The sequence below is a fragment of the Pelodiscus sinensis genome, chromosome 15 (genome assembly GCF_049634645.1).
Source record: "Pelodiscus sinensis isolate JC-2024 chromosome 15, ASM4963464v1, whole genome shotgun sequence".
In the NCBI taxonomy this organism is placed as follows: domain Eukaryota; kingdom Metazoa; phylum Chordata; order Testudines; family Trionychidae; genus Pelodiscus; species Pelodiscus sinensis.
The window spans coordinates 23,320,697-23,333,636 of record NC_134725.1 but is presented as its reverse complement, the minus strand read 5'-3'; the positions used below and the strand labels follow the sequence as shown (position 1 = coordinate 23,333,636).

The 12,940-nt window shown below is 46.7% G+C and overlaps 1 protein-coding gene across 3 annotated transcripts in view; it reads left to right on the top strand.

Annotated features, from left to right (window-relative positions):
- The window catches only part of MMP17 (matrix metallopeptidase 17), a 181,043-nt gene that overhangs the window by 144,202 nt on the left and 23,901 nt on the right, over positions 1-12,940 (top strand). For 2 of the 3 annotated variants that reach the window (XM_075898411.1, XM_075898413.1), the window contains one exon: positions 11,983-12,266. In XM_075898411.1, coding sequence (XP_075754526.1) covers positions 11,983-12,266 — 284 coding nt within the window. The remainder of the gene's footprint in view (positions 1-11,982; positions 12,267-12,940) is intronic. The other variant, XM_075898412.1, reaches the window with a different exon arrangement.

The window sequence follows — 12,940 nt, the reverse complement described above, 5'->3', positions numbered from 1 at the left end:
TGCTTTGCCCAAAGTGAAATAGAGTGAGAGTTTGCAGTGACGTGTCCCTGGCTGGCTATACTATCAGAGCCCTAGGCTCACAGTGTGGGAATATTTGTCCCAACTGCTGTTTCATTCAGTTAAAATTTTAGTTTGCTTCTGGTGTCCCTTGGTGTAGTGTTCCATTTGTATTTATTATCACTTCTCTTCTGCCCTGTAAGCTTGCTTTACTGTCACACAGCACAAAGCATTTCTGTATGGTAGCTTTCAGCATGAAGGACTGTCAAAAGGCTGTTATCAGCAAGAATCATAGTAAAATAAAACATGTTTAGATCAGGTAAACCCATTCCCTGACTTGGTTGTTTTAAATTGGGATATAAAGGCATGAGTCAGTAAGGCCCCTTTTCATTTCCCCCACTCCACAAGACACCACAAGATTTTTTTCTGTCTGACAGCAGTAGCCAAAGAAACCATAAGATTGCTTTGCTGTAAAACTAGCAGTGGATAATACATCTGTCATTCTGCAGAGGAATCCCCACAGTTCATGAGGAAAATCATGGGGGGGGGGATGCCGATTGTTAGGAAGAGGCAGGTGTTAGTAGTGGGTGATTCGATAGTTGGAAACATAGATAGTTGAGTTTATGATGACTGGGAGAACCAAATGGTCACTTGCCTGCCTGGTACGAAGGTTGCGGATCTCTCAAGGCATCTAGATAGACTTATGTGTAGTGCTGGGGAGGAGCCGGTGATCATGGTACATGTAGGTACCAATGACGTAGGGAAGGCTAGGAGAGATGTCCTGGAGGCCAAATTTAGGCTGCTAGGAAAGAGACTGAAATCCAGGACGTCTATGGTGGCATTCTCAGAAATGCTTCCAATTCCACACGCAGAGCCAGGTAGGCAGGCAGAGCTTCAGAGTCTCAATGCGTGGATGAGACAGTGGTGTAGGGAAGAGGGGTTTGGATTTATTAGGAACTGGGGACACTTTTGGGAGAGAGGGAGCCTATACAGGAAGGATGGGATCCACCTAAACCAGGGTGGAACCAGACTACTGGCACTAAACATTAAAATGGTCGTAGAGCAGTTTTTAAACTAAGAGATGGGGGAAAGCCGATTGGTGCGGAGATGCACGTAAATTGGAGGGAGACTTCTCTTAGAGGAGAATCTCTATCAATGGATTCTCTAAGCTATAGTCAGAAAGAGAGGAGGGGAGAGGACAAACCATGGGCCAGAGCAGACAAACAACCGCATATAAAAGAATCTAATGCATCAGGGAAGGGCAGACAAATAAGCAGTGGCAAATTTTTAAAGTGCTTGTACACAAATGCTAGGAGTCTGACTAATAAGCTGGGTGAACTAGAGTACCTCGTATTAAAGGAGGAGATTGACATAATAGGCATCACTGAAACCTGGTGGAATGAGGAAAGTCTGTGGGACACAATCATACCGGGATATAAAATATATAGAAAGGATAGAGCAGGCTGAGTGGGTGGCGGGGTGGCACTCTATGTGAAAGATAATGTAGAATCAAATAAAATAAAAATATTAAATGAATCAACATGTTTCATAGACTCACTATGGATAGTAATTCCATGCTCCGTTAATAAGAAATTAGCAGTAGGGATATATTACCGACCACCTGACCAGGACAGCGATACTGACATTGAAAGGCTGAGGGAGATTAGAGAGGCTACCAAAATAAAGAACTCTATAATAATGGGGGATTTTAATTATCCCCATATTGACTGGAAACATGTCACCTCAGGAAGAGAAGCAGAGATAAAATTTCTCAATGGCTTAAATGACTGCTTCTTGCAGCAGCTGTTCAGGAACCCACAAGGGGAGAGGCAATTCTCGATTTAGTCCTGAGTGGAGCACAGGATCAGGTCCAGGAGATAACCATTAAAGGACCGCTTGGGAATAGTGACCATAATATAATAACATTCAACATTCCTGTGGTGGGAAGAACACCTCAGCAGTCCAGCACCTTGGCATTTAATTTCAAAAAGGGGAATTACACAAAAATGAGGAGATTAGTTAAACAGAAATTAAAAGGCACAGTGACTAGAGCCAAATCCCTGTAAGCTGCATGGAAACTTTTTAAAGACACCATAATAGAGGCCCAACTTAAATGTATACCCCAAATTTTAAAAAAAAAGCAAGAGACCTTGTAACAGGGCAGCTGCCCTGTACTGGCCCCTTAAGAGCCAAACCCCAGCCTAGAGCAGGCCCTGGGAGTTCAGCCCAGCTGGGCGGCGTTGGCCAATTAAGGCCCAGCTGGGGGCTATAAAAGGGCAGGGCTGCTTCAGCCAAGGCAGTGTGAGCCTGGCTGCCGAGGGAGCAGGATGCTCTCTGGAGCTAGGGCAGGGCTAGAGAGTCAGGCTGGGCCAGGACGCTTGGACAGCCAACCGGCCAGCCTGCTAGGCCTGCGGACAGGCCTGCTGGAGAGACACCAAACCCCTGGAAGGGGGGCTCAGAGCGAGTGACTTGGGCACTGCCGGAGGGCAGTGTGGCGAAGAGAGCAACGCGACCAGAAGATTCCAGAGGGGAAACGCCACGTGAGCGGAGGCCTGTGCGGGCGGAATGGACTGATTCCGGGGACAGACGACGGACCCCCACTACGGTGGTGCGTGACCCCCTCACAGACCTAAAAAAGTGTCACCGTGGCTTAACCACCATGTAAAAGAAGCAGTGAGGGACAAAAAGGTATCTTTTAAGAAGTGGAAGTCCAATCCTAGTGAGATAAATAGAAAGGAACATAAAAACTGTCAAATCAAGTGTAAAAATGTAATAAGAAAACCAAAAAAATATTTTGAGGAACAACTAGCCAAAAACTCTCAAAGAAATAACAATTTTTAAGTACATTAGAAGCAGGAAGCCTGCTAAAAAAAATCTGTGGTCCCCTAGATGATCGAGATATAAAAGGAACAATCAAGGATGATAAAGTCCTTGCGGAGAAACTAAATGATTTCTTTGCTTCAGTCTTCACGGCTAAGGACATTGAGGAGTTTCCCAAATCTGCACCATCCTTTGTGGGTGATGAATCTGAGGAAGTGTCCCGGATTGCAGTGTCGTTAGAGGAGGTTTTGGAACAAATAGAAAAACTTAATGTTAACAAATCTCCGGGACCGGATGGCATTCATCCAAGGGTTCTAAAAGAACTCAAATGGGAAATTGCTGAGCTATTATCTGTGGTTTGTAACCTATCCTTTAAATCGGCTTCAGTACCTAATGACTGGAAGGTAACCAATGTGACACCAATATTTAAAAAGGGCTCTAGAGGCGATCCTGGCAATTACAGACTGGTAAGCCTAACTTCAGTACCCGGCAAATTAGTCGAAACAATAGTAAAGAATAAAACTGTGAGGCTTGTAGAAGAACATAAATTGTTGGATAAAAGTCAACATGGTTTCTGTAAAGGGAAATTATGTTTTACTAATCTATTAGAGTTTTTTGAAGGGGTTAACAAACATGCAGACAAGGGGGATCCAGTAGATATAGTATACTTAGATTTTTCAGAAAGCCTTTGACAAGGTTCCTCACCAAAGGCTCTTGTGTAAATTATATGGCAATGGGATAAGAGGGAAGGTCCTTTCTTGGATTGAGAACTGGTTAAAAGACAGGAAAGAAAGGGTAGGAAAAAATGGTAAATTTTCAGATTGGAGAGCGGTAACTGACCCCAAGGGTCAGTCCTGGGACCAATCCTTTTCAACTTATTCATAAATGATCTAGAGAAAGGGGTAAGCAGCGAGGTGGTAAAGTTTGCGGATGATACCAAACTGTTTAGGATAGTCAAGACAGAAGCAGACTGTGAGGGACTCCAAAAAGATCTCACCAAACTGAGTGATTGGGCAACAAAATGCAAATGAAATTTAATGTGGATAAGTGTAAAGTAATGCACATCGGGAAAAATAACCCCAACTATACGTACAGTATGATGGGGGCTAATTTGGCTACGACAAATCAGGAAAGAGATCTTGGAGTTATCGTGGACAGTTCTCTGAAAACTTCCACACAGTGTGCAGCGGTGGTCAAAAAGACAAATAGGATGCTAGGAATTATTAAGAAAGGGATAGAAAATAAGACCCAGAATATCTTACTGCCCCTGTATAAAATTATGGTATGCCCACATCTTGAATACTGTGTACAGATGTGGGCTCCTCACCTCAAAAAAGATATTTTGGCCTTGGAAAGGTTCAGAAAAGGGCAACAAAAATGATTAGGGGTTTGGAACGGGTCCTGTATGAGGAGAGGTTAAAGCGACTGGGACTTTTCAGTTTAGAAAAGAGGAGACTGAGGGGGGATATGATAGAGGTCTATAAAATCATGATTGGTGTGGAGAAGGCCAATAAAGAAAAGTTATTTATTAGTTCCCTAAATAGAAGAACTAGAGGACACCAAATGAAATTAATGGGTATCAGGTTTAAAACTAATAAAAGAAAGTTCTTCTTCACACAGCGTGTAGTCAGCCTTTGGAACTCCTTGCCAGAGGAGGCTGTGAAGGCTAGGACTATAATAGAGTTTAAAGAGAAGCTAGAAAATTTCATGGAGGTTAGGTCCATAAAAGGCTATTAGCCTGGGGATAAAATGGTGTCCTTGGCCTCTGTTTGCCAGAGGATGGAGAAGGATGGCAGGAGACAAATTGCTTGATCATTGTCTTCGGTCCACCCTCTCTGGGACACCTGGTGCTGGCCACTGTCGGCGGACAGGATACTGGGCTAGATGGACCTTTGGTCTGACCCAGTACGGCCGTTCTCATGTTCTTATGTAAATCATATTAACACACCATTAACTTTAATGAGAGGGGCAGTGTGGTTTAGTGAAGAGAGGCCCTTGATTGGAAGTCAGGAGACCCATTTTCTAGTCTGACTAATAACCTACTGTGGGCAAGTTACTTCACAGCACCCTGCCTCAGTTTCTTCTCCCATTATTTGTCAGATACATTATTGAAAGGGGCAGGCACTTTTGAAAATGTTACATATGCCCCTAAGACATAGAATCATAGGACTGGAAGGGACCTTGAGAGGTCATCGAGTCCAGCCCCCCGCCCTCAAGGCAGGACCAAGCTCCGTCTACACCATCCCTGACAGATGTCTATCTAACCTGTTCTTAAATATCTCCAGAGAGGGAGATTCCACCACCTCCCTTGGCAATTTATTCCAATATTTGACCACCCTGACAGTTAGGAATTTTTTCCTAATGTCCAATCTAAACCTCCCTTGCTGCACTTTAAGCCCGTTACTCCTTGTCCTGTCCTCAGAAACCAAGAGGAACAAATTTTCTCCTTCCTCCTTGTGACACCCTTTTAGATATTTGAAATCATGTCCCCCCCTTAATCTTCTTTTTTCCAAATTAAACAAGCCCAGTTCATGAAGCCTGGCTTCATAAGTCATGTTCTCTAAACCTTTAATCATTCTTGTCGCTCTTCTTTGTACCCTTTCCAATTTCTCCACATCCTTCTTGAAATGTGGTGCCCAGAACTGGACACAGTACTCCAGCTGAGGCCTAACTAGCGCAGAGTAGAGCGGCAGAATGACTTCATGAGTTTTCCTTACAACACACCTGTTGATACAACCTAGAATCATATTTGCTTTTTTTGCAACAGCATCACACTGTTGACTCATATTCAACTTGTGGTCCACTATGACCCCTAGATCCCTTTCCGCCATGCTCCTTCCTAGACAGTCGCTTCCCATCTTGTATGTATGGAACTGATTGTTCCTTCCTAAGTGGAGCACTTTGCATTTCTCTTTATTAAACTTCATCCTGTTTACCTCCGACCATTTCTCTAACTTGCTAAGGTCATTTTGAATTATGTCTCTAACCTCCAAAGAAGTTGCAACCCCACCCAGTTTGGTATCATCTACAAACTTAATAAGCGGACTCTCTATCCCAATATCTACATCATTGATGAAGATATTGAACAGTACGGGTCCCAAAACAGACCCTTGCGGAACTCCACTTGTTATCCCTTTCCAGCAGGATTTAGAACCGTTAACAACAACTCTCTGACTACGGTTATCCAGCCAATTATGCACCCACCTTATCGTGGCCCTATCTAAGTTATAGTTGCCTAGTTTATCAATAAAAATATCATGCGAGACCGTATCAAATGCCTTACTAAAGTCTAGGTATATGACATCCACCGCTTCTCCCTTATCCACACGGCTCGTTATCCTATCAAAGAAAGCTATCAGATTAGTTTGGCATGACTTGTTCTTCACAAACCCATGCTGACTATTCCCTATCACTTTATTACCTTCCAAGTGTTTGCATATGATTTCCTTAATTACCTGCTCCATTATCTTCCCTGTGACAGACATTAAACTGACCGGTCTGTAGTTTCCTGGGTTGTTCTTATTCCCCTTTTTATAGATGGGCACAATATTTGCCCTTTTCCAGTCTTCTGGTATCTCCCCTGTCTTCCATGATTTTTCAAAGATCATAGACATGGGGATTTTTGAAAATGTTACCCATCTTATCTTTCAGACAATGAATTCTTCAGGGCAGGGATTATTATTGACTTTCCTATTGGCTTAGGTGGAGTAGCTTGCAGGACTGGGGTGTTTGTAAGATTCTCAAAACTGTACATATATGTTTTACAGTGTAGTTTGTCTTTTTAAGTGTCAAGAGGCCTAACTCTGCTTCATTATCAAACCCAGCTGGGGCGGCGGTCAGCTCTGAGTGAGCTCTGCTAGTGGGGGAACTACAGGAAGGAAATAGCCCCCGAATCATGTTTGGAAAGTGTTTTGCTTTCACTGGCACTGGATCAGGTAGTACCATGGAATGTTGATATTTGACAAAAGTCTACTCCCAATCACCTTTGAACTATTAGCACAACTTCTGCAATCAGATCATGCCCTGAATTGAAAAAGTGGCACAAAACCTTCGGGGAAATAATGATAGCTATCAATAAAAGATCTAGGATGGATCACATATATCTGCCTCATGTTAAAATTTGAATTAGCGCATCTAGACTTAAAAACTATTTCAAATTAGCGTTTTGCTAATTCGAACTAGCATGTCCACACTGAGTGGACCCTGAACCGGGGTTAAGAATGGCCGGAAGCAGTGCCAGCAGCGCATCAGAATAGGACTTAGAGCATGGAGATGCTGTCTCAGGCTAGCCGAGGGCTGTGCTTAAAGGGTCCCGACCCCCACCCCGGACAGACAGTTCTCAGGGGTTCCCCGCTTGCAAAGCAGTCCTGGCTTGGAGTGCCCTGAGTTCCCACACTCGGCACATCACAGCACTCGGCCATCAGCCCGGCTGCACTTGCCACAGGCTGCCATCTGGGGGGAGGGTCAATCGGGGGGCTGCAGGAGAGTTTCCACCCCGAGGAGCCTGCAGAGCCACCCCAGTCCTCCTCATCGGGGGCTCGTACCCCATTCCTCTCTCACCTCCTTCCACTTACCCCTCCCTAGGCCCCCTTCCTGATGTTAAAAATAAAGGACACGTGTTCAAAAATAGAAACTCTCTTTATTGAACAAAACTGGGGGAGACTGGGAAAAGGAGGTGGGGGAGACTGGGAAAAGGAGGTGGGAGAGGGGAAGAGAAAGGGTGGAAGAGGGGATGGCAACTAAAATGACCAGGGGTTTGGAACAGGTCCCATATGAAGAGAGGCTAAAGAGACTGGGACTTTTCAGCTTAGAAAAGAGGAGACTGAGGGGGGGATAGGATAGAGGTCTATAAAAGCATGAGTGGTGTGGAGAGAGTGAATAAAGAAAAGTTCTTCATTAGTTCCCATAATAGAAGGACTAGAGGACACCAAATGAAATGAATGGATAGCAGGCTTCAAACTAATAACAGAAAGTTCTTCTTCACAAAGCAAATAGTCAACCTGTGGAACTCCTTGCTGCAGGAGGCTGTGAAGGCTAGAACTAGAACAGAGTTTAAAGAGAAGTTAGATCAAGTCATGGAGGTTTGGTCCATGGAATGCTATTAGCCAGGGGGTAGGAATGGTGTCCCTGCCCTCTGTTTGTGGAAGGCTGGAGATGGATGGCACGAGACAAATGGCTTGGTCACTGTCTTCGGTCCATCCCCTCCAGGGTCCCTAGGGTTGGCCGCTGTCGGCAGACAGGCTACTGGGCTAGATGGACCTTTGTTCTGACCCAGTACGGCCATTCTAAGCTCAGGGCTCAGGGTCAGGGGTCTCAGTGGACCACCATGATTTTCATGCACACCTGCTTCTGGGTGGCCAGGCTGGCAGCTATCCTGCCCTAGGCAGCCACTTTCCTGTGCGTAGTGCGGAGGTCATGGATGAGGTCCACGATGTCTGCACTAGACCAGGCGGGCGCCTGCCTCTTGCGGCCCCGGGCAGGCTCCCGGGAGCCGCCAGCCTGGTCCCGGGAAGAGGCAGAGGGCTGGGTGGCAGCGGGTGGCTGGCTCGAGCCATGCCAGGTGCAGTAGCCAGCCCATGCCCCTTTAAGGGTTCCAGGGCCGGGAGGGGGGCAGACGAGTATCCCTGGTGGTGCCCAGAGTGGCCACCAGGGAAAGCTGGGGAGGGCTAGCCTCCCACTAGTTCGAATTAAGTGGCTACACAGCCCTTAATTCGAACTAGTTAATTCGAACTAGATGTTAGTCCTCGTGGAATGAGGTTTACCTAGTTCGAATTAAGCGCTCCACTAGTTCGAATTAAGTTCGAACTAGCAGTTTGCATGTGTAGCACCTATCAAAGTTAATTCGAACTAACGTTTGTTAGTTCGAACTAACTTTGTAGTGTAGACATACCCTAAGAGTCATGGTTAGCTCTTATATGGGGCTTTGCATCCATTGTTCTCAAAATGCTTTGGAGTCAGTATTGTTATCTCCATTTTATAGATGGGAAAACTGAGGCATGGAGCAGGGAAAATTTCTTCCTCAGAGAAGCTAGGGACAGAGCCGGGAAAAGTATCCAGTACTGCTGAGTCTCAGTCTAATGCCTTATCCACTGGACTACACTACATTAATCAATATAATATTTTAATCTCTGTGATAACAGCTGTATGAATGTTTATTTATTCAACTCCATTCAGTGTTAGAGGATACTAGCTAGGTAAGTGATCTGCTACAGAAAAGAAAAGCCCGTTGGACTTCCTAACTGGATTAAGAAATACCTGGAATTCACATAATCTTACCAGTTTTAGATGGTTCCACCAACATACTATAAATTGGTGACTGGTCAATTATTCACTATCCCAGGCCTTCAGGTTTGGAACCTGCTCTCCCTCAGTAGTTGTCCCTGCCAGCCTCTTTCCACAATTATAAATAGTCTGAAAACACATCATCTTTTCTGTTCATGAACTTATACTATGTCCATGGCAGGCTCTTTATTAGAGGTGAATTTTAATCTTACCCCTGGGTTTTTACTATGTTATGGTTTAACGATGGGCTAAATTCTTTGAACTTGTAAGAGCTCAAGCTAGAGGTTCACGATGATCCCTTCTGGCTTGAAAATCTAGGATTCTGTGAATATTAAATGTTTGTTTTTCTTTCTTTTCCTGACTGCTTTAATTGTTTTTGCACATGGCATGCTTTGGTGGCCTGCTGGTACTCTAAAGATAAAATCACCATTAGCACTGGAGGTTAGAACATGTCAAAAATTTTCCAGAAGAATGATTTTCCTTTGGAAAGTACTGGTTGGATGAAACTGTTGTGGATAGTAAATTAAATCTGACCCCAACTACACGAGACATCTTATTTTAATAAGATCAAAGCATTCCATTTCCACTTCAACCTTTCAACTTTTATATTTAGTTAAATTAATTGTATTCTAATTTTAAAAAATGGTTTTTCAGGAAATGTCAGAATTTCCACTTTTGTTCTGCTTTTGGATAAAAGGAAATTTTGAACAGAAATGTTGAGTTGGATCAGATGTACCACGGACAATCTGTGAAACACCACCTAAGAGAACACAAATGCGAAGTTTCCCAGGTCTGACATTTCACCTGGTGGAGGGCAGAGGTGGGGGTACGTCTACACTACAACGTTAATTCGAACTAACTTAGTTCGAATTAGTTAATTCGAACTAAGCTAATTCAAACTAACGCGTCTAGAACTAAAAACTAGTTCGAATTAGCGTTTTGAGTGGACCCTGAACCGGGCTTAAGGATGGCCGGAAGCAGAGCCGGCAGGGCATCAGAGGAGGACTTAGAGCGTGGAGATGCTGTCTCAGGCTAGCCGAGGGCTGCGCTTAAAGGGTCCTGACCCCCACCCCGGACAGACAGTTCTAAGGGGTGCCCCGCTTGCAAAGCAGTCCTGGCTTGGATTGCCCGGAGTACCCACACTAGGCACATCACAGTAATCGGCCATCAGCCCGGCTGCACTTGCCGCAGGCTGCCATCTGGGGAGAGGGGGCAATCGGGGGGCTGCAGGAGAGCTTCCACCCCCAGAAGCCCGCAGAGCCAGCCCAGTCCTCCCCATCGGGGGCTCGTACCCCATTCCTCCCTCACCTCCTTCCACTTACCCTTCCCTAGCCCCCCTTCTTATTAATGTACAAAATAAAGGACAATTGTGTTCAAAAATGGAATCTGTCTTTATTGAACAAAACTGGGGGAGACTGGGAAAAGGAGGTGGGAGAGGGGAAGAGAAAGGCTGGGAGAGGGGAGGGCAACTACAATGATCAGGGTTTGGGAACAGGTCCCAGATGAAGAGAGGCTACAGAGACTGGGACTGTTCAGCTTAGAAAAGAGGAGATGGAGCGGGGACAGGATAGAGGTCTCTAAAAGCAGGGGTTGGGTGGAGAGGGTGCATTCAGAAAAGTTCTTCATGAGTTCCCATACAGAAGGACTAGAGGACACCAAAGGAAAGGAATGGGTAGCAGGCTTGAAACTAGTAAGAGAAAGTTGTTGTTCTTGACAAAGCAAATAGTTAACCTGTGGAACTCCTTGCTGCAGGAGGCTGTGAAGGCTACAACTAGAACAGAGTTTAAAGGGAAGTGAGATCAAGTCATGGAGGTTGGGTCCATGGAGTGCTATTAGCCAGGGGGTAGGAGTGGTGTCCCTACCCAAGGTTTGTGGAAGGCTGGAGAGGGATGGTACGAGACAAATGGCTTGGTCACTGTCTTCGGTCCATCCCCTCCAGGGTCCCTAGGGTTGGCCGCTGTCGGCAGACAGGCTACTGGGCTAGATGGACCTTTGATCTGACCCAGGACGGCCATTGTAAGCTCAGGGCTCAGGGTCGGGGGTCTCAGTGGACCCCCTTGATTTCCATGCACACCTGCTCCTAGGTGGCCAGGCTGGCAGCTCTCCTGCCCTAGACGGCCACTTTCCTGTTCCTAGTGCGGATATCATGGACAGGGTCCACGATGTCCGCACTAGCCCAGGAAGGTGCCCGCCTCTTGCGGTCCAGGGCAAGGTCCCGGGAGCCGCCAGCCTGGTCCCGGGAAGAGGGGGTGGGCTGGGGGACATCGGGTGGGTGGCTCTGTGCCGTGCCAGGTGCAGGGTCTGCTGGCTGGGTGCTGGCAGGCTTGCACCTGGCACGGGCACCGTAGCCAGCCCGTGCCCCTTTAAGGGGTCCGGGGCCGGGAGGGGGGCATAGAGTTTCCCTGGTGTTGGCCAGAGTGGCCACCAGGGAAACCTGGGGAGGGCTAGCCTCCCACTAGTTCGAATTAAGGGGCTACACAGCCCTTAATTCGAACTAGTAAGTTCGAACTAGGCTTAATCCTCGTAAAATGAGGTTTTCCTAGTTCGAACTAAGCGCTCCGCTAGTTCGCTTCAAATTCGAACTAGCGGAGCGCTAGTGTAGCGGCTATGAATGTTAGTTCGAACTAACATTGTAGTGTAGACATACCCTAGGAGAACTGATAGTGGAGTATTGAGTATGTCAGTGGTTGCCAAACTGTGGTCGACAGATCATCAGTCATCTACAGAGTTCTTGGTGATGGTGTGCAGAATAAGCTAAGGATTTTGGAACTGAGAGGAAGATGAGATTTGGAGGATCATCAAGTGATCAGTAGAATGAAAAAAAGCTGAACAGCCACAGATATTGATTATTTCCATGCCCTTGTTTTCCATTTTCTATCCCAGAGTCCGCACCTTCCCCAGAGAGTCCCACCTAGGCCATGACACGGTCCGTGCCCTCATGTACTATGCTCTGAAGGTCTGGAGTGACATCACCCCGCTGAATTTCCATGAAGTGGCAGGTAATAATGCTGATATACAAATAGACTTCTCCAAAGCAGACCACGATGACGGGTATCCCTTTGATGGGCCTGGCGGCACAGTAGCACACGCTTTCTTCCCTGGAGACCATCATACCGCAGGAGACACTCATTTTGATGATGATGAATATTGGACCTTCCGATCATCAGGTAGGTCAGGGTAAGAGAGTTGGAGCAGAACTTGTGCTCTCCCAACCCTTCCCTTTGTAATTATTTGTTTCTGTTATGAGTACTTGTCAGGTTTAGGGGTTCTGTGCACATCCCTTAGAGCAGTGGCATTGGAATAGTTTTTGGAATTGTGGTGCTGAGCTGTACATACATCCCTTGCCCCTTCTGTGCCCCTCACCACCACCACCAACAGCCAGGACCCAGCATGTGAGGCCTGGAGGTGGAGCCCCTCCAGGAATGGGCCTAACTGCTGGCTGGGACCCCAGGCTGAGTGGGGCTGGCAGCAGAGGCGTAGCAAGAATGTTATGCACCAGGGGGCAAAGGCAAAATTTGCACTCCCATGGCCTGTGGCTGGGCCCTGAACCTGATGTAGGGCTGAACCTGACCCTGGGGGGGGGGGGGGGGGCTTGTATCACGTTTTCTTCTGCCACCTTCAGTTTGGGACTGAGCCCTACACGCACTAACCCACCAACAGAGATGGAGGAGGGTCAGGCTGGGGGCGGAGAGATGGGGAGGAGGCTCCAGCCAGCAGCAGTGGGCAAAGGAGGAGCAGGTGAGCCAAGGGATGACAGGGAGAGTGGAGGGGGACTAACTTGGCATGCCCCTAGTGTGGCACTTGAGAGCAACTGCCCTCCCCCTCCCTGCCATCCCTCACT